The sequence below is a fragment of the Osmerus eperlanus genome, chromosome 1 (assembly GCF_963692335.1).
Source record: "Osmerus eperlanus chromosome 1, fOsmEpe2.1, whole genome shotgun sequence".
NCBI lineage: Eukaryota > Metazoa > Chordata > Actinopteri > Osmeriformes > Osmeridae > Osmerus > Osmerus eperlanus.
In genome coordinates this window covers 22,272,204-22,292,413 of record NC_085018.1, presented here as the reverse complement: position 1 = coordinate 22,292,413, position 20,210 = coordinate 22,272,204, and the positions used below count along the sequence as shown (strand labels likewise).

The 20,210-nt window shown below is 45.2% G+C and overlaps 3 protein-coding genes across 3 annotated transcripts; all 3 read right to left on the bottom strand.

Annotated features, from left to right (window-relative positions):
- Positions 1-243: 243 nt before the first annotated feature.
- On the bottom strand, positions 244-2,149 carry manbal (mannosidase beta like). Its single transcript, XM_062477714.1, has 3 exons — positions 1,988-2,149; positions 1,440-1,620; positions 244-741 (listed from the first exon to the last, which is right to left on the bottom strand). The coding sequence occupies exons 2-3, from the start codon at positions 1,587-1,589 to the stop codon at positions 634-636; spliced, it is 258 nt and encodes an 85-aa protein (XP_062333698.1). The 5' UTR covers positions 1,590-1,620; positions 1,988-2,149; the 3' UTR covers positions 244-633.
- A 1,653-nt stretch (positions 2,150-3,802) lies between these two features.
- On the bottom strand, positions 3,803-10,215 carry LOC134018948 (nuclear factor of activated T-cells, cytoplasmic 2-like). The gene is made up of 10 exons (XM_062459383.1): positions 9,809-10,215; positions 8,307-9,336; positions 7,976-8,147; positions 7,491-7,693; positions 7,033-7,205; positions 6,710-6,850; positions 5,261-5,313; positions 4,621-4,753; positions 4,153-4,508; positions 3,803-3,883 (listed from the first exon to the last, which is right to left on the bottom strand). The coding sequence occupies exons 1-10, from the start codon at positions 9,942-9,944 to the stop codon at positions 3,803-3,805; spliced, it is 2,478 nt and encodes an 825-aa protein (XP_062315367.1). The 5' UTR covers positions 9,945-10,215.
- A 3,021-nt stretch (positions 10,216-13,236) lies between these two features.
- On the bottom strand, positions 13,237-19,854 carry LOC134033421 (1,25-dihydroxyvitamin D(3) 24-hydroxylase, mitochondrial). The gene is made up of 12 exons (XM_062477603.1): positions 19,481-19,854; positions 19,168-19,358; positions 18,973-19,066; positions 18,772-18,865; positions 18,401-18,492; positions 17,791-17,902; positions 16,589-16,737; positions 15,737-15,903; positions 14,868-14,946; positions 14,269-14,466; positions 13,785-13,901; positions 13,237-13,263 (listed from the first exon to the last, which is right to left on the bottom strand). Exons 1-11 carry the CDS (start codon positions 19,736-19,738, stop codon positions 13,791-13,793), a joined length of 1,545 nt encoding a protein of 514 aa, XP_062333587.1. The 5' UTR covers positions 19,739-19,854; the 3' UTR covers positions 13,237-13,263; positions 13,785-13,790.
- Between the last annotated feature and the right edge of the window lie 356 nt (positions 19,855-20,210).

Below are 20,210 nucleotides of genomic sequence, written 5' to 3'. Positions count from 1 at the left end.
TGCGCAACCAGATTGACTCAGGAATATAACGCCCTTGCTGTGCGAGCAGACTACAGCCGTAGCCTTTAGCGCAGGCAAGGAGTATTTTGGGCCTCAATGTAGACAGACTAACAGGCTCTGTTCTGACGGTTTGATACCACAGAATTATAGAGGGATAGCCGTTTTGATAACACTGAGATTTCACAAGAAATCAAAAACATCTCAAAGTTTACGATCAACATAAAACCACCCAATCCATTTGAAATTTGTGATTTCCAATGTTTAATGACCATACATAGGAATTCAGAGTATGCATATAATACAACCATAATTCAAGGTAAAATGCACATTTAAGATGTATAATGTCTATGCCATAAGGACTTTGTTTGGAGCACCAGTTGACTGTCATTCTACTGGAACTTGTGGTTATTTTTTCAAACCCCAATAACAGTACATTTACAGGATTATGATGATGAACAATAACATTCTACGTACCACTGAAGATACAAACAAGCACTCTCTTTCTCTCATGTTCTTACACACACACACACACACACACACACACACACACACACACACACACACACACACACACACACACACACACACACACACACACACACACACACACACACACACACACACACAAACACTCTATCGCTTCTTCTTGCTCTCTTTCTTTAGTTTCTGGCGAATCTGAGGCGCAGGTCCTTTAGCCTTCTTGTTGGGCTCTGCGGGTTTCCCATCTCCAGCCTCAGACTCCTGTAAGAACAAACACAACCAGCGCATGTCATCCTCCACAAAAGCACTCCTCACTGGCCCTTTCGTCATTCTCATCTCTTTCTATTGTGAAATACTCCCCTTATCTCCTGCTCACAAACCCCTCACTCCCCCACCAGAGCTGGACATGCTCAAGGGGGGGGGGGGGGGAGCAAGGTTTTTTCAACCCTGTTTAGGGAGAGCTTCCTTCCAGTAGCTTTTCAATATAACCTGTGATACAACCCCATTCAAATATGTATTTATCTGATTGATACATTTATTAAGTTACAATTGGGGTTGGAGCAAACGTTCTACCTCTTCTACCTCTCCAGTAACAGGAGGGCAGTCTAGCTAACGTGGCAGGAGTCAGGACACCACACTTTACACTATCTACAATGTTCCTAAAATACATTTTAAATCAATACATGGTTGGTAAAAGAAATACGTCTGAAGTATTTGTCTCAATTTCCCATTACTGTTTCCTGTAGACGTATTCATAAAACAAAGGTAACTGATTCCGATAGATTAGGTTAAGGTTTCTTATTTAACATAGCATTTCTAGCATTTCCACAATTCCATCCTTGCACGATTCCATTCATTATTGGCAATAACATGCAGGCAGCCATTCTCTGTTGGACCACCACACGCTAGACAACACTTTCCCCCTTCCATGTTAGCTGCAGTCTACAGGCCTACCCTACCTGTTCGTGTGTCTTCGAAGATGGTATTATGATGGCCAGGATGCATATTAGTTGGAAGATAGCCCCCAGGAACAGACCATAGCGGAGCAGGCTTTCTAGCAGGGTCGGCTCAGGAACCTCCGGGGGTGACAGGTCCAGCTCCGCTGACATGATCCTGCCCTTGGAGCTAACGTTTTGTAGTCTGTGCGTCGAAATCACGTAGACATATTATTCAGAGTTTTTTCAATACAAGTAGTAGGCTAGTAGTACCTTTGTAAGACTCACTGAGTGTGGGTACACTGATGTTTTCATTATGTTGTAATATATCGGGCATACGTCTAGTTAACGTAGGTGGGGACAAGCCTTTTTACCAATCTATATGCTAACCCTACCCCTGCTCTAACGCTAATTATTGGTGTGGATATTTCAATGGTCTGGCATTTGTAACGACTACGTTCCTGTGCGCCCCAAACCTACGCCTCATCTATGGTTACAAATAGTTGTGGTAACAGTCTGTTAGTGAGCGAACCAACGTTTTAAAAGCAACGAGAGCAACAATGAAATCTTACCAGAGCTATGATTAATTTGCACTCCTTGTAGGTCTACACAAGTAGACTAAAGCATTGAATGTATCAGACGGTACGTTATAGCTTTTTAGAGTGCAAAAACACACAAAAGGAACCTAAGATGTTGTGTCGGAAGTGAGGTGAATGAAATTCCATCCGCTTCCGTTGGCCATGTGAATCCCGGGCAAATGTCTCCCCCTACAGTCTTTCAGAAACGATAATACACGCGCATCCTACGATCCTTGAATGTCGAAATTAGTCATCCTTTTACTTGGAGGCTATTGGGTTCATTCCATTTAATTCTGACAGATTATATAATCAAATGTAAAATCAAATGTAACGTTTGCATAATAAACCAAATTATAATCAGTAAATAATTAAGGCACATTTTTAATCATCCGTAGAAACATTATGCATGTATTTACAATGAAACAGCAGGCTATCAAACATTTTATAATAACAGTGGAAGGTCAGTAGGACCATGACAGGAGTTTTCCCTGGCCTGGCCTGGTATTGGTGGTTAACCTCCGACACAGGGGAGCTTCAAATGTGGTCTCCTCTCATTGATTTACAGGTTGTACTGCTGATGATATCATTCACTGGAAAACAAGATAGGATGTGAGTCGTTTTACATCTATGGGACAGGTTTAGACTATAGAACTGTACATATGTTTTACACATTATTTTGACACTTTCAGTGGAAACCTTACAGGTGCCTTTTCATAAATCACCATATAATATAACTGATAATAATTAGCGTTTACTGTCATAGCACTCATCTTTTGCTCTATCGAGACATTTCAGTAACACACATTTTCCACCAGGTGTCATTACATTCCTTCGAACAAGTGGTCAAAAAAATACCGGTGAAAATCTGGGTCTGTGGGGGTCACAGGCACTCACTGTATTTGGAGAGCATCTACCTTCATTTCCTGTATGTACGCTACATCATTTCCTGTATGGATGGAAACTTACTCCCCCGCTAGTGAAAGTGCTTCAGAGGTGAACAACTTTCACCTCTGAAGCACTTTAAGACATCACAGGATGTCTTAAACTAAACGGTTTAACCTCCTTCTACATCACATAATTCTCTCCTTTCCCGTCTGTTCTACTCAGACTAACTTTAAGACTAACTTGGTGACCCAGTCTAAGCTCAGTTTAGCGCCAGTCTTGTGTTGATAAGTACTGGAAACACTCTGATTGCCTGATATTGATTGACTCGGACTAATAGAACTCAATAGTCTGCTGTTCTGTCAGAGGCTATTTAAAGATCAACATAGACCCAAATGACACACATAGTGGGCTAGAGAGGGAGGGAGAGAGAGAGAGAGAGAGAGAGAGAGAGAGGGAGAGAGAGAGAGGGAGAGAGAGGGAGAGGGAGAGGGAGGGAGATACAGAGAGAGAGAGAGAGAGAGAGAGAGGGAGGGAGAGAGAGAGAGGGGAGAGGGAGAGAGAGGGAGATACAGAGAGAGAGAGAAAGAGAGAGAGAGAGAGAGAGAGAGTGATACAGAGAGAGAGAGAGAGAGAGAGAGAGAGAGAGTGTGAGAGAGAGAGAGAGAGAGAGAGAGAGAGAGAGAGAGAGAGAGAGAGAGAGAGAGAGAGAGAGAGAGAGGGAGGGGAGGGAGGGAGGGGAGCGAAAGAAAGAAAGAAAGAAAGGGATGGAGGGGGGATTAAAGAGAGACAGAGAGAGCATCCATTTGACAGTAGAGTGAATTTGTGACCAATGACAACTGTGTGCGAGGTGCCCAGCCAGACCAGACCAGACCAGGTGACGGAGAATACCTGGCTCCAGTGTCGTCCTGCCCTGTTGGAGCTTCATCAGGGGCTAGTGGTGGCCAGAGGTATCGAGGGTATGTCCAGGTCCAGACAGTGCATCCCCATGGGCAGGTCACCACCATGCTACACCCAGGGTCTGGTCCACAGAGACCCAGAACCCAGAGCCAGATCTGGACAGGACCAAGGAGGCCCAGCAACCAGCTGCCTGTCTGGGCTGATCCCTGGGAAAATCACAGTCAAGCAGGAGCACTTGAACAAGATTACTTGGATGACGGTGAGGACGTCACATAGACTGCAATTGTACACTCACTTATTCTCTCACTCTTTTTTCATCTCTACATCCCTCTTTCTGCATCTGTCATTTTCACCCTCTCTACCTCTCTTTCTTTTACCTGGGGCTCTTGCTGGGGAGCCTGGCAAGGCTGACCCTGATGGGGCCTGGTGAGAGTTTGGGCTGGGCTGCCACCAGTAAATGTGGCCCCTGATCCTGGAGGCTGGTGAGCACGGTTGATGCTGGTGGGGTGGTAGGCAGGTGGGGGCTTGTACTGGGCCTGGTAAAAGCTGTCACTGTGGTTGGGCACTAGCCCCGGCTGCTGGTAGGGTACCGTGCCTGGCATGGAGTGGTGGCTGGAGATGAGGTGGGTACTCTGGGTGTGGTAACCTGGTGTAGCAGTCTGTCTGGAGGCCTGGGACACAGCACAGCCTAGCAGACTGTACTGGTAGTCATCCACGGGCTCTCTCTTCACAGCTGTGGATGGAGGTAATGGAGAGCGCTGTAGTGTAAGTTATTACATTTGCCATTGTGTTTGTGTGTCCACGTGCATGAGTGTCCTGGTGAGAGTGTGTCAGGGGGTGCTGACCTGTCAGGGGAGAGTAGGTGAAGGGCTGGGACAGACTGCATTTGCGCCTCCCGTTCATCACAAAAAAGTTAACCTGGACTGCTTGGTGAAGGCTCAGGTCTCTGTACGGAGGCACCTCCACAAACAGGATGTTCTGTATACACACACATACAGAGACAGAGATAGAGAGTGAGAAAGAGAGAGTGAGAGAGAGAGACAGAGAGAGAGTGAGAGAGGGAGAGGGAGAGAGAGAGAGACAGAGAGAGAGAGAGAGAGAGAGAGAGAGAGAGAGAGAGAGAGATGGGACAAAATGTTTCCAGAAAATGCTTTCCGTTGCAAACATTTATTACAGTTGTACAAACAGTTTTTTTTTTTTTTTTAAACCTGTGTTCCTGTTAAAACCCTGTATTGTTGACATGGACGTGGAAACATTTGCTTGATAAATGAATGTACTTGAAAGGTATTTCTAAATGAGCTTCTCATTGGGTGTACCTAGGAACAAGTGTATACTCTTGGCTCTAGATTGCGCTTTTGTTCCTGAGAGCGTAACACATTTACACTGTAGACATTTGATGTAGACACAAAGTAGATCAAATACTAGTTTTGTACTAGATTTAACTCAGCAAGTGCAAATAAGCAGGTATAAGAGAGTTGGACTCACAGGGCGGCTCTTGTCTCTGTCCACATTGGCCTCTGCTTCCCAGATCTGCACTTCTGACAGCAACCACAATCAACACAGTGTCAGTTTTTATCTGAAAACTTTGATTTCTTAAAGTAACGAGAAGTTGAATCATGTGAGCTTTCTTCAAGTAGTCATCTATAGCTGACGTGGGAAGAGTGGCAGAGGTGACTGTCCCATATCAGGTCGAGGGGACTTCCATATCCACTTTCACCAAGTTTCGCCAAAGGACACATACTTAACTTAACTTCAAGTACATGACTTCAGTTGATTTTGATGCAATCATGTAAATAACATGTCAATATCTTATTATGGGGATTATTGTTCAGTTATAGATAGTATAGTATAGTTATTGTTCAAATTATAGAACCCTGTGTAAATCAGTGTAAAATCTGTTAAAAAAAAATTAGAGATCAATAGTTCACATTATGCGAATAATTTCGATCCAAGTTATGACTCAGCCTACTTTCCCCTACAGTAGTGCTCACATCACCACACACAATCATAGACAAACAGCTCCCTGACAGTTATCGACCTGAGCCTGGAAATGGTGTGTGCTACAACTTCCTGTTGCACTAAACCACATTCTAAACAACACCAGTTCAACTCATCCTGCAAGTACACATCCTGTGTCTTCTCTTCTCACACCCACAGTGTTACCCAGTGCATCTGCCACAGCAGGCAAAAGGTGTGATATTTCCATGACAGTCGAATGATGATGGAATTTACATTTACATTACATTTAGTCATTTAGCAGATGCTCTTATCCAGAGCGACTTACAGTAAGTACAGGGACATTCCCCCGAGGCTAGTAGGGTGAAGTGCCTTGCCCAAGTACACAACGTCATTGGGCCTGGCGGGTAATCGAACCGGCAACCTTCATATTACTAGCCCGATTCCCTAACCCCTCAGCCATCTGACTCCCCTGAATTAATGATGCAACGCTGTTATGTTAAATCCTTTCTGTGTGTAATCAAACGATATTTGTCAGTTTCTGACAAATACCTTTTAGACCATTGACAGTTTTGCATGTTGCTTTTATAGCCCTAAATCACAGGTCCTGAATAAACATCAACGTCACCTATGCAAACAAGATTGAAAAACCCTGATGTAAAAATCACGCTATGACATGATACACAAGAGCAACTCTAGAATAGGAATCTTTCTCCATCTATGGAATGGGACTACAGACACATCCACTGAGAGGACTGAAGGGGGACTGTAAACTAATGCTCATGTAAGAAAAATCTAAAAGAAAAACGTCAAATAACAATATTATCAGTACATAATATTGTTATATTGTATACAACAGCAAAATTATTAGCAAATTGAAGCACTGTGAGGTAAATAAAGTAAGCTATGTCACATAAAAGCAATAGCAAAGAAATTAAAGATAAAAAAGTAACTTTCTTTGAAGTCAGTTTGTCTCACCATGTGTCTTTTCAGTAAACACCACCCTGGACTCGGAGGTGAAGTTCTGACCCACCAGGATCATCTGCTGGCCACCCAGAACCGAACAGCACTCCAGATCCTGGTTCTCCACCCTGGGGTACTCCTGGGCCGATCTCTGGGCTGTAGAACCACACCACAACAGAATACTTGCGTCACTAAACAAAGTTCTCACAAGAACACGCATTTGAGAATCAAAAACAGTACTTGACAGTACGTAAGAATCCATAATCATGTATGTTTATTTGGTTGACTTGAGTGTGTCAGGGTAGTGGGAGGTTGGCCTGTGAGACAAGAAGACTTACAGCACTCGATAGGCTGGGAGGCCACCTGCAGGGAGACAACATGACCCGCTGGCTCTGGGATGTGGACGCGGTACACCAGGCGAACACGGGTGTTCTTACGCCCGATGTTCGTCTCTCCGTTCCTCAGCTCGATATCAGCGTTCCTCAGCTTCAAGATTCCGGCACAGTCAATCCTGTACATTGCAAATGCAGATAATAACTGTGTGTTCAATATATGCAGTACGGTTACATTATGAGTAATATATATGCAGCAGTGGTTGCACTATATGTAGGCCTATTTGTAGGTTATATGTAATGAATATATACTGTATATGTAAAGTCATGTATAGTAAATGGTGATAGCAGAGAAGATAGTAGATAGTGAAAATTTCCATTTGTGTGTGTGTGTTTGTGTGTGTGTTTGTATGTGTGTGTGTTTGTGCATACACGCGCATGTTGTTCTCCTCCCTCCCCCTTACACTACTCTCATGTTGTTGCTAGGCTCCAGGGGCAGCTCCAGAGCCTTGGTGCCCTGGACACTTCTCTCCAGGCTGGGGGTGGTGACCGTCTTGCCCGTGATCCGATGGACCTGGTAGAAGGAGTGGGGTCTCATGACCTTCTCGTCAGCCGTCCCGATGAACACCAGCAGACCCAGGGGCCCTGAGCCTCTGTACCCACACAACTGCAACAGAACAGATCTTCATGGCTTCCATAAAGTCGCTGAATAGGTGCGGTAAAAGGTGCGTTATTCATACAATAGATAGCCGGCTTAACAAACACACCAGGAAATTACCCAACGGGAGTGGAATAGAGAGAGAGAGAGAGAGAGAGAGAGAGAGAGAGAGAGAGAGAGAGAGAGAGAGAGAGAGAGAGAGAGAGAGAGAGAGATGAGAGGGACCCAGAGAAATGGAGAGAGAGAGAGACGGCTTGATAGAAAAAAGAATAAGAGAGAGAGAGAGCATACCTGGACCTCTGGGTGTCCTCCCCCAGGTGCCTTCACGGGCCCCCGGCTGCCCTCGGTCTCGTAGTGGGCCCGGTGGTGAGGCCGGGGCTGCTGCAGGATCTGGAGCTGGTACTGCCCTGACTGGCTGGGCACAGGCCAATCCAGAGGGGGCACCGAGGACACCGCGGGGACACTATGGAGGGAGAGAGGAGAGGAAGAGACAGGAAAGGGGGGGAGATGACGGGAGAGATGGTGGGAGAGGTGTTCAAGAATTAGGAACACTGTTATGATTTCGCGTTAATCACTACTACTACTCATGACTGATTCCTTTTCTACGATCGTGCAGTGGTACCTTAAGGCTCCATGGTGGGTCAGAGGGGAAGACCAGATGGGTGGGAGCACATAGAGGGTGTCAAGTCTAGCACCAAGCCCAGTACCAGGCCCAGAATCAGGCCGGCCTCTCCTCTCCTGCTCACAGACCCAGACCTTAGTGTCAGCATACAGGCTACTCTGGTTCCCGGTGTCCCCATATGGACTGTCCTGTGTCTGGCTCTCGCCAAACAGGATACCCTGTGTCTGGGTCTCCCCCCACACATAGCTCTCCTTGCTGTTCCGCACCATCTTGGACGACACTGCTCTGTAGGGGCTACTTGGAAGCTCCTCCAGGTTGGGTGAGGCCTGAGCCTGGAGCCGGAGTGGAGCCTGGGGCTGGAGTTGGTGGTGAGATCCCTGGGGGATCTGTGGGCTGGGGCTGGGGCTCCGAGATCGCGGGTAGACTGGGGTCCCCAGGCTGGGGCTTCCACTGTACTGGTCATAGGTTCGTTTCCCCTGTGGTGAGGTGGAGCGTGAGCGGAGGTGGGAGAGGGAGTGTGGGTTTGGAGAAGGGGAGGAAGTCCGCTGGCTCTGCAGGAGCTGGAAGGTTTCCTCTGTGATGCTGTTACGGGGGGACGTGCCTGGGGAAGAGTGGCCTGAAGAGGTGCATATTCCCTGGAGCCCGGGGCACAGGTCCTGGGCCAGCTGCCCCACTCCCCCCCCACCTCCACTGGGGGAGACGCAAGGTGAGGCCCAGGGCGAGTTGCTCTCTGCCAGCCAACCTGTGGAGGAGTTGCTGCTGGCAGGACTCAGGCACTGCTGCTCCCTGTAGGCCGTAAGGGCTGTGGAGCTGGGGCTGCAGTCCAGGGACAGTGGATGGAGAGGCTCCCACGATGGAGTGATTTCGATCCTGGGGCTGGGAGCAGGGGCGAGTCCTGGTCCGTTGGCTAGAAGCTCCAGGGGGTCGAGCCCAGCTCCAGACCCGGGGAGAAGGTCTGAGTGTTGGCTGGGGTCTTCAGGGTAGCTTTCTTCACATAGCTGGGGCAGCAGAGCAGGATGGGGGCTATTCCCTGTAATCACACAGTCAGTATGCGACACAGAGGGGAACACTTGATGGTTAAGTATGGGGCACAGCACAAACCTAGACTGTATGCAGAATGAACACCACTGTTACAGTACAATGTATACATTAATGTTACCAAAGGCAATTGTAATTCAATTTACTGTATGGGGTATCAATTTCTGGTTAATGGTAATACAACACTTTCATTTTGTGACACAAAAGAACCACAACTGAAAGTGTAGTGGTTTACCAATTAAACCATGCAGTTTGTTTCCATTATTGGTAGTACTAGTTCGGATGGTCTTGGCTGTGTGGCACTGAAACATCAAGAGAAATCTATAAGCACCAGACTGACTGGGCAATGTCAGTCTAGGCTTACTCCACTAACTGTGTAGACATAATCGTTTTTAGTATGACTCCTACACCAGTTACATTGACACACACACATGTATTATTGCATAAAATACCAGAAATCTCACGGTTGTCACCCCCAGTGGAAAATTCAGGTCGGTTGTAATGGAACAGGTAGGAAAAGTCCAAGTCCTCTTCACTGTTATCTTGGCCATCCGTTGGTCTCACATAGTTTGGATCCAAGTCTCCATATGAAAACGCCATCGTTGTCGGTCAGTTTTCTAGAAAAAAAAAGAATCGAAAAGTGCTCAAAAGGTTGAAGCCTTCTTGTTTCGATGGAACTTGTGACCGCAACATCAGAGATCAGACAGTCGCTGCGCGGCTTCCTGCCTGCGTTGATGCAAGCATCTGATACCCGTGACTCCGAGCGTTTCACTGAGCCTGGAAATGTTGTGCATTATATATACGGTTCAGATGTAGATCATATCTTTGAACGATGACGATGACACTTTCTAATTTATTCAAAACAAGGATGATGGCCAATGATTAACTTAACCCTCGTGCTGCCTTCGGGTCACATGACCCAAAGGTTCATAACGAACCATCGTTGTGTTTACCCAATTTTACCCAATACAAAAACAAATAAAAATAATTTTCTTTTAACCTTCGCAATGTGGGGGGTCTGAGACAGCCCAACGGTTAAAAGAAAATGCTTCACTTTGTTTTTGTATGCGGTAAAGTTGTCGCAATACGACGGTGGGTCACAATGACTGATGGGTCAGAACGACCCGAAGATAACACAAGGGTTAAGCAGATTTCCTTGTTGTAGGCTGAAGCCGGGGCTTAAAACCGCGACAGGTGCATCTGAAGTTACAGAACAAGGGAGGGACAAAGATTACCTCACAGAAATGTATTGGAGAATTTCCAGTCTTCTTTATCAATTCGCACAGTGCACTTTGAAAAATGTCACCAGTAGGGTGAGTCGTTGCTCCGCTCCACCGTTGAGGCATGAAAGTCAAAGCAGCTGGTTGTGACAAGCCGTTATTAGCCGGTAACATTTCAACTTTAGCGTTTGTCTAATTGTGGGGCAAGGCAAAAAATCCTCCGTTTTAAAAAATATTTTAACGTAGGTCTATTTAATTTCAATTCACGCAATTTCTTCATAATAAATAAGCTAAATTACATAAATATAACTGTTAAAACTGTGTATTGTAGCCTATAACTGACGCCAATTGAAATATATCTTAGCCCTATACAATCAGAACACTTTCCTAAATGTATGTTATGAATAAAGGAAGAGGAAGGTAAACCTTTCCCAGGCAATTCAACTGAGGAATGTTCCTGTAGGCAGGGGCGCCGCTGGTGTTTCTGACCAGACCCCCGTCCCGCCCCCGCCTGTAGGCCATATACTCACAGCCAGGGGCGTCTTAATAGCACTTGAGGCCCCTGTACTATGGACTTTTTTTTTTTTTTTTTTTTTTTGAGGCCCCCCACACGCTAATCGCACAATCGCACGAGTTGCTTGTATTGTTATTTACATTCCGTTGCACGGTTTAGGCTGAAATTCAGTTTTTGTGGCAAAAAGTGCCTTGTGTCAACGAAGGGAACTCAGTGCTAGCCTACGTCACAACGTCAGCACGCGTTAGCAACTACGCATGGATACAACGTGCATTGCTGTTGCACAGCAAGTATCGTATCGTGCCGTGGTGTACTAGCAGCATTATACATTTAAGCAATTCAAGACTTGCATATACAGTAAGTAATGTCACAATAAATTATGTATTTAAACTCAAGCTTGTGTTGTGCGTCGCTGTATTCAATGCCACAGCCTAAACTTTGTCAAAAGAAACGTTTTTAATTTCTGGCGCATTCAAACAATCCCCTCAGTGAAGTTTGGCTAGCAACAGCAGCTAGGCTAGCTTGCTCGTAGCACAATTCAACTTCTCCATGCAGGGCTCTAGACTGAGACCAAAAAGTCGCGTTTGAGGGCATATTTTCAGTTAGCAGATGGTACCGTTTGAATCGCGATTCCATCTGAAAAATACTGCCGGTAACAACGTTGTTAGAATAGCTTGTCTCAAAGGGGGTTCAGCTTGTTTCATATTAAATGGACCCATCTGCAACCGACGCAAGCAAGCACACCCTACAAATTGTACCCTCTCTAGTTTTTGTTACATTTTGTTACATTTTGTTTAGATAAGGGGGAGGGGGGGGGGGCTCCCCTCCCTGCACATACACCACCAGATGCCACTGTAGAGCAGAGTAATGACACCGCGAATACGGACGTTTATCATCATTATTATTTTGTATTATTATTAAGAGGCCCCTGATTGGTCGAGGCCCCGGGCTTAAGCCCAGGTAAGCCCGTGCATTAAGGCGCCACTGCTCACAGCCAGGGGCGTAGCCACGGGTAGGTTCGGGTAGGCACAGGCCTACCCAATTTGTTCTAAGGCCTACCCAAAAACGAAAATATCTCAAAAAATTGATGCACCGGGTGCACATCACATAGTAAATAAGTAAAAATAAATAAATGAAAAGATGCCTATCCATATTTTTCTAGGCCTACCCAAAAGATTATTCTGCCTATGCCCCTGCTCACAGCAGTCACATAATTAGGCCTCCACAAATCAAGACATTCAGTTTAGGCGATTCGCCCCTAACTCATTAGATTACCCAATCATTTCTTCACTTTCTTTCACTCTCGTTTTTTTTCTATTACTGCATGATGGATTCAATGAGGTAATCTAGTTGTGTGCTATTAACACCAGATTACCATGAGGGATTAGTGGTCCCCCTAAATATTGACTGTGACAAAATGAGTTAACTGGAGCTTAGTATGTGCCTTATGTGCATTTCCCCGCGTCATTTTACCTGACTCTTAGCCCAAATAGAAGTTCTGCAGTAGGCCTACAGCACATTGTATACATACAAGTAATGATAAGTAAACACAATGCTGTAGAAATGCATGCATTCTGTTTGAATTCATAGCATTGACTTTGTTGGTCCTAATAAAGGGTTCATCTTTTGGTGAATAGGTTGTAATTGCAAAATTTCAGATGAGCTACAACACAACATACAATATATCACATATACATATAAAGAAATTGGATTTTTCACCTAAATGTCCACATAGATTTGTTCTAAAAGTAAAGTCCAAAAACTTAAAAACACACTTTAATTCAGAGTCAAAGTGGTCAAAATTGAAATCAATAAGCATATAGTGGAGTATGTATATTTATTTTTTCATGTGAATAAAATATTTTAAGTAATGCAATGTTACATTTATGTACAGAATTTAAGAAATAGATAATATAATAGATAATTTACCATGAAAGAGAACATATTATATTTATATGTTTATAACGTTCTTAGATATAAATAGTTGTGTATTAGTTTGAGGTATATCTGACAGGATTACATGAATATATGTAGTCTCACATATACTATAAATTGTTAATATTATTTACACAGCAGCAGTTTAAGGGAGTTTATGGCCTTGAAGGTCCATGGTAACAGTGGTAATGCCTTTTGAAGAGGACAGGGTGGGCTGGGGGGTGGAAGGGTTGCAGGTCCAACATCCAACCTGTAGAGAGGAGAAGACAGATGAAATTGACATTTTTCGCCATTATTTATTTAAATGAAAACAATTCAAGTAACCCTACTGTACCTTAACAAAAACACAAACCAGATTTACTGTAACCCTCAAAAAAATAATTGCAGTTTTGTTCAACTTGTTCTACTGTGTCCCTGGTTGACCTGTGGCACGTTGCCTGTGAGTGTGCTAGCAGCATGTTGCCTGTGAGTGTGCTAGCAGCATGTTGCCTGTGAGTGTGCTAGCAGCATGTTGCCTGTGAGTGTGCTAGCAGCATGTTGCCTGTGAGTGTGCTAGCAACATGTTGCCTGTGAGTGTGCTAGCAGCATGTTGCCTGTGAGTGTGCTAGCAGCATGTTGCCTGTGAGTGTGCTAGCAGCATGTTGCCTGTGAGTGTGCTAGCAGCATGTTGCCTGTGAGTGTGCTAGCAACATGTTGCCTGTGAGTGTGCTAGCAGCATGTTGCCTGTGAGTGTGCTAGCAGCAGTCCTTGAGGGATGAACAGCCATCTTACCTGATCTTATCGCTTGTTGAATGCCACTGGGAGTTCCCGGTTTGGAACCAGGGTTCCAGAATGGATTGCTTCCACTGGCTCATTATCTGTGGCCACAATGTCATAATCCCTGACCAGCTGATGGAGAGAGATAGAGAGAGAGATAGAGGGAGAGAGGGAGAGAGAGAGAGAGAGAGAGAGAGAGAGAGAGAGAGAGAGAGAGAGAGAGAGAGAGAGAGAGAGAGAGGGGGGGGGAGAGAGGGAGAGAGAGAGAGAGAGAGAGAGAGAGAGAGAGAGAGAGAGAGAGAGGGGGAGAGAGGGGGAGAGAGAGAGAGAGAGAGAGAGAGAGAGAGAGAGAGAGAGAGAGAGAGAGAGGGGGAGAGGGGGAGAGGGAGGGGCGGCCATTAGATCATAACCGACTTGCAAACGTTTTGTTTTCGCCGCGTGGACTGAACTGAAACAAATCTAAGGTGACCTGACCCCCAAACTGAACCACACTGCTTACCCAGCACAGTGCCAGCTGCAGCTGGAGCTCTGCCAGCCTGCGCCCGATACACATCCTCTTCCCAATGCCGAAGGGAACGTGGGCAAAGGGGTTTATGGTTCTGGTCTCCCTCAGCCAGCGCTCAGGCTTGAACCGAGTCCCCTCGCTGAAGTAGTCCTCGTTAGAACCCAGCACGTGACTGTTGATCATCAGGACGGTCTGAGGAGCAACATTCAATCAGTCATTCGGTTTGCCAATGAATCAACGATTCAATCAATGAATATACAATCAACATTGTCCAAAAGTTAGTCAATCCCAGGGCTGTTGGTGTGACTCAATATCCCACAAGCCCCACAAGCTGGGCCCTCCCGAATCATCCCCTTTTTCCTTTTCAAGTCTTTCCTATTCTGAACCCTGAGAGCAACTTTGTGTACAAATGCGCCCCCTGCTGGAGAGACTAATGTACGGCAGTTCACTTTGACCGTTCGGCTATACGTATGTGAGTCGGTTACAGTGGATCAGTGATACTTTAAAACAGCTTCAGTCGAACATCAATCAAACGTAAATTAATGTAAGCTGCAAGCATGGACCAGAGGGGTGAGGGGAGCTAAGCCACTTACCCCCTTGGGAATGGAGTAATCCCCCAACACAGTGTCTTTGTCCAGGGTCCGACTCGTGAATGGAACTGACGGCGATAACCTGCAAGAATTTCAAAAACAGCGCTTGGGAATGATGCCTTTATCTGGTGTGGTCGGGGTCTGCATGGCCTAAAGCTCTTTAGCATTACCTAAACATACTTCAATTTTTCTCAAAAGGCAAGTTGAAAGGGATTGTAATCCCTGTCAAAGGCTGAGGACATTCTCTGCCTGGGTTGTAGTATTAGGTAACATGTAAAAATACTTGTGACTGCATGGGATACAGTGTTGTGGTGTACAGGGGGTCAGTGAGGAAACGTTTGAATGTGAGACACCATACTGTTTTTGTGAACCACATACCTATCCCATGAAGCTTTTTTTTGAGCTAGCTATTCATGCATGCACTTGCTTCTTAATCACTGGCCTACTTTGGTGTATTTCTACATAGTGCAACCATAATTGGTTTAAATCCCTATCCATGTGTAGGATATGGTTTATCATACTGTCACATTATGTGACACCTATTCTAGGGACACTATGTGCATGAGAATATGGTTAACATAAATTCTACAACATAAATATATGTAAATATTGTTGTTGTGCTGCAATTTTCCTGACTAGGTTAGGACACACATTTAATTATTTGAACTAGTTTGGCACTCATGATGTTATTGTCCTGACGATGTTGACACCCACACATGTTATTGTCTAGATTAGGTTGGCATACAGACAAAAAAAGCTGAGTCTAAAAACAAAACATTCAAGTTTTGTCCAAGAGGACAACAATGGTCAAGAACAGCCCTCATATATTATATAAATAAAACAGACATACATCAACAAATAGAAATGTGTACCTCATGGACTCCTTGAGGCAGGCCTTGAGGTAGGGCATGCTCTTGATGTGCTCGGCACACGGGTTCTCATTGGCGGGAATCACCTGTTGGATCTCCTGCAGGAGCCTCTCCTGGGCGCCAGGGTTACGGGACAGGTTGAAAATAGCCCACAGCAGGCTGTTGGCAGTCTACAGAACACAAACATTTTACATTTACATTTTTGTCATTTAGCAGACGCTCTTATCCAGAACGACTTACAGTAAGTACAGGGACATTCCCCCCGAGGCAAGTAGGGTGAAGTGCCTTGCCCGAGAAACAACATAATTCGCACGGCCAGGAATCGAACCGGCAATCTTCTGATTAATAGCCCGATTCCCTAACCGCTCAGCCATCTGACCCCCCCAAACACGGCGGTGGGGAGGCATGGGAAGAAGCAGAAGAGAGGGGGAATGTAATAGAGAGTGAGGGAGAGGGGGAGCGAGAGGGAAAGGGGGGTGGGGAGGGAGGGAGGTTGTCATTTAGGGAGCTACTATAACAGCATTCCAAAGAGGGGTCCTAAAAGGAGCTCTGGAATGTGTTGGTGTTCCTCAAGAGAGGCCACAGCTCCATCCGAACAGGCATGTACTCCCACGTCCTGCCTTATTTAAGCTCTGCTTTTTTCACACCTGTCTTTTTATTTCCTTGAGGGTTTGACACTTAAAAGGCAGCTACTGGGGTAAAGGTGAAAAACCGCTGAAGATGTTTATGAAGGGGGTTCACTCTTGTCTTTCAAAGGGGTTAGGTTGAGTGTGCGTGTACATGTGCGTGCGTGTGTCTGTGTGTGTGTGTGTGTGTGCGTGCGTGTGTGTGTGTGTGAGAGAGAGAGAGACTCACCGTCTCCACCCCTCCGATCTGCAGCTCAGTGATGGCAGCGTACAGTTCCTTCTTGGACAAACGGCTGTTGCGGTAGATGTCAGACAGGAAGGTGTCATCACCTGTACCAGCCGAGTGTTGCTTTAGCTTCCTGTCGATGTAGACTTTTGCTGAGGATGAAAATACACTGCTGTCAAAAAAGGTCTACAGGATGTGAATCCATCATTTTATATCTCATCACAGTGGTTTGTATCTTAAATGTTTGTCTCACTTGACTCTTTATTTTTCCTTTTTATTTTTTTTCATCAGTTTAGCAAAACTGTTTTCATCCACCCCACATCCACTTTAAAACTGACAGATAACAAGCATGGTTGTCCATGCAAAAACATTGTGTACTATTTCCATAAGTCGTGACCTCACTCACACGCTTTGCCCATCGCTACTTTCAAAAGACCTCCAGCTGCTTAATCCCTGGCACTTACAACAAGCACCCATGTGCAGCCATTATGAGGTGAAAGTGTGTGTGTGTGTGCGTACATGTGTGTGTGTGTGTGTAAGAACAGGTGCTTGCATGACAACAACAATGAAGAATGCAGCACAACAAACGGTCAGTAGCAAGGCTTAAGCAGACAGTTCACTCCCCCCTCTTACTCTTACTTTCTCCATCCCTCTATCCCTCTATCCCTCCTTCCTTCCTTCCCTCCTTCCCTCTGTCCCTCCTCCACCTACTATAAATATTTGGCAATGTTTTCCCCCTTAGGTCACCCAGTTTACTACTAGCGGCTTTCAATTACAGAGCCCCTAGTCCACACTCTCCTCCTCCTCCTCCTCTTCTCTCTGTACTCTCTACCCTGTCTCCAATTCCCCCCCCCCCCTCCTCCTCCTCTCTCTCCGCCTCCCTCCCTCATTCTGTACAATCACCTGACTGGAAAACACGCAAATCGGTTTGTGGGTCACATGTCATATGTTGGAACACCGGAGCACATGTGAGGTGGGGATGGGGGGGGGGGGCTGGAGTTCAGTGGTTTAAATGGAGGGAAAGTGTAAGAAAAGGGGAGGGGTTACTTTTAAGGGGGCGGGATACAAGGGAAAAACAATACAAGGCAGAGAAAGCTCATTAGACACATGGTTGTGGGGCTGGGGGCTTGGGGGGTCACACCACTGTCATGGTGGACTGAGGACGTGCATGAGGGTTTCAGGAGGGAGGGGTGCTGTGGGAGTACCTGTGCTGAAGATGCGATCCCAGGCGGCTGTGTGGTCTTGCCAGGTCTTGGTGTTCAGCTTCCTGTGCAGCTCCACCGGTGTGACCATCATCATGCCAAATGAATTCATCATCTACAGAGAAAAAATAAGATACAAAAATAATAGAAAGATACATGATCAGTGTCATAAAAACACAACAACAGCAATCAATCATGCAATCCCAAAAATTCAGAAGACTCTAACATCTCCCGGCATTTTCATGGGAGATTTTAACTACACAATGTACATAACGGATAGAGGTTATTCTGCAAGACCTTTGTAAAGGTCCTGTTGGTTCGTCTGTTTTTCACTCACTACATGTCCGATATCGTATAGGCCCTACTGCTGTGTCAGTACGTGTAGTGATTATAGCCCGCTCTAGTGAACTCGGTGAACCACTCTAGTAAAGGCTTAGAGAAACTCAGCCTGCAATCTGCCTCCCGTTGACGAGATAATCAGTTTATTAAGTGATATCGAGGGTCCACCCAGCACCGACAGTGAATACAATAGTATGCTAAATATACAGATTTCGCAGTAAAGTGATAGTTTAGATTGTTTGCAGCAATGAATTATCTAGCCTTGTTTACTTACTGTTTTTACAGACGTGATGAAGTTTATTGCCTCTTCATTGATTTTCTCATTCAGAAGTCCAAATCGTTTGTCGTAGAGAACAAAACAAATTGCTGTAACGATAAAGCAGGACTTGTTAGAAAAGTTTATTCCTGATTCATTCAGTTCAGTGATAACCTCTTAAATCTATTTAAATCTAACGAAGGAACGTATTTCCTTCGTTTTTCATTCCAAGCATTTTTTGGAAATGTTAAACTGTTTCAATATGAAATAAGGGTGCAAAATGATTATGAATCAACATCAGAGTCTGAAATTGGTTCAATGAAATTAGCGTTGACAATGGAATGTTGATTCAACGTAGTTTCAATGAAGTTTGCTATCATTTAACTTACTTTCAAATGACCATTTATTCAGTTCGAAATACAAATCGTCCATTTTTCCACCGACGTTCTCCTTCCCAATTCTTTTAACGAAATCTACCATGACCTATAATTAAAAATAATATATATTTTTTAAGCAATTTCACACGTTTTTGATTAAGGCTCATCAAGGATCAAATGTATTTTTGACAGACAATAAACTAACGAACTAACCTCATTTATCTTCCCATCAAGTTTCATGATCTCAGTGGGTTTCATCAGTTTCTGCTGAAAGACGCTCCTCACCCTCTGCCAATCTTCGCCCTCCCTGAAAACAGCCCAAGCATTAGGCTACATAAAAGATAATCAAAACCCAAAATGCTTATTAAATGTAAATGAAAGATCGTTAAGAAAGAATGTGAGTCTTACAGAATGAGGAGTCCATACGCCTCGTCTCTCATGTCTCTGTAAGCCTTCCACGGCTTGATCTCTAAGCGCTGTGGATAGTTGCTTTCCTTTCTGTAGAGCGCTTCTAGCAAGCAAGGAGCGCCTATGTGGACAGACTCAAATGATCCCAGTTTCATCCGGAATATTTTACCGAATTTCTTGTGGTAATCAACCTGAAACAGTGAAAAAGACAACGTATTGAATCTACAAGTTCCAGTATGGGTAGTAAATTGAGTGGAACCTTTTTTTCGATGTATTTATGAAAAAATTACAAAACGTTCTCATCTGTGTTTACCAGTGCGTTGTGTTGTCGTGTCAAGCCTCCTCTGAAGAGAAGTTCAATCAGGCTGCCAACCAGAGGCCATCTGGTTGGTCCGGGAAGCGCATCAATGCTGGGCGCCGCGGCACGGATGTGTCCACAAGGCGCAACCTCCGCAGCATCCTTCGAGTCCAGGACGCACACTGAAGATGTAGGCTTGAAGTGCTGCAAGCCCACTGATTTCTTTTTCAGTAACTCGACAATCTGCGGGACTTTTTGAATCTGTGCCCTCATTCTTGAATAAGTGGAATAGTTGTATAAATGTTTTGGGATCTCTGGAGATGATCAATTTCTGTGCGTCAAGAAAAACTTAATTATTTCCTTTATATTTCCTGGGCTTCTGTTTCTTGGAAGCGATACACCTTTTCCCACTTATATACCCTGAGCGTTTATTCCAACTCACCACAGAACCAATCAGGGACCGGTCCTGCCCGGTGTGGCCCGCGAGCCCACCATTGCTCCATGTATCCACGTTGTGAGTCTTACATGACCCCAGACAGAACGAGGAAGTGCGCCCCCTTCTCACCCCCCCTCTCTGCTTTATAAATAAACAGCCAGGTCCGAGAGAAGGTGACGCGGTTCACCTGAACCATCATGCCTAGATTGGAAGAACCGAAACTCTGGCAAAGCTAATACTACGACCTCACTTCGGTACTTCGTACAAATATTTGATCATTTCGATCTCTGCGTACTAGTGGAGGGGAGG

Excerpts from the sequence above, each read along its gene's own strand:
- manbal (XM_062477714.1), bottom strand. The coding sequence starts at position 1,589 with ATGTCAGCGGAGCTGGACCTGTCACCCCCGGAGGTTCCTGAGCCGACC. Across the intron at positions 742-1,439 it reads CTTCGAAGACACACGAACAG|GAGTCTGAGGCTGGAGATGG; the intron begins GTAGGGTAGGCC and ends TTGTTCTTACAG.
- LOC134018948 (XM_062459383.1), bottom strand. The coding sequence starts at position 9,944 with ATGGCGTTTTCATATGGAGACTTGGATCCAAACTATGTGAGACCAACG. Across the intron at positions 6,851-7,032 it reads CTCCCAGCCTATCGAGTGCT|CCCAGAGATCGGCCCAGGAG; the intron begins GTAAGTCTTCTT and ends GTGGTTCTACAG. Across the intron at positions 5,314-6,709 it reads GTTTACTGAAAAGACACATG|AAGTGCAGATCTGGGAAGCA; the intron begins GTGAGACAAACT and ends GGTTGCTGTCAG.
- LOC134033421 (XM_062477603.1), bottom strand. The coding sequence starts at position 19,738 with ATGAGGGCACAGATTCAAAAAGTCCCGCAGATTGTCGAGTTACTGAAA. Across the intron at positions 15,904-16,588 it reads AGATCGGAGGGGTGGAGACG|ACTGCCAACAGCCTGCTGTG; the intron begins GTGAGTCTCTCT and ends TGTGTTCTGTAG. Across the intron at positions 13,902-14,268 it reads TGCAGCTGGCACTGTGCTGG|CTGGTCAGGGATTATGACAT; the intron begins GTAAGCAGTGTG and ends TCTCTCCATCAG.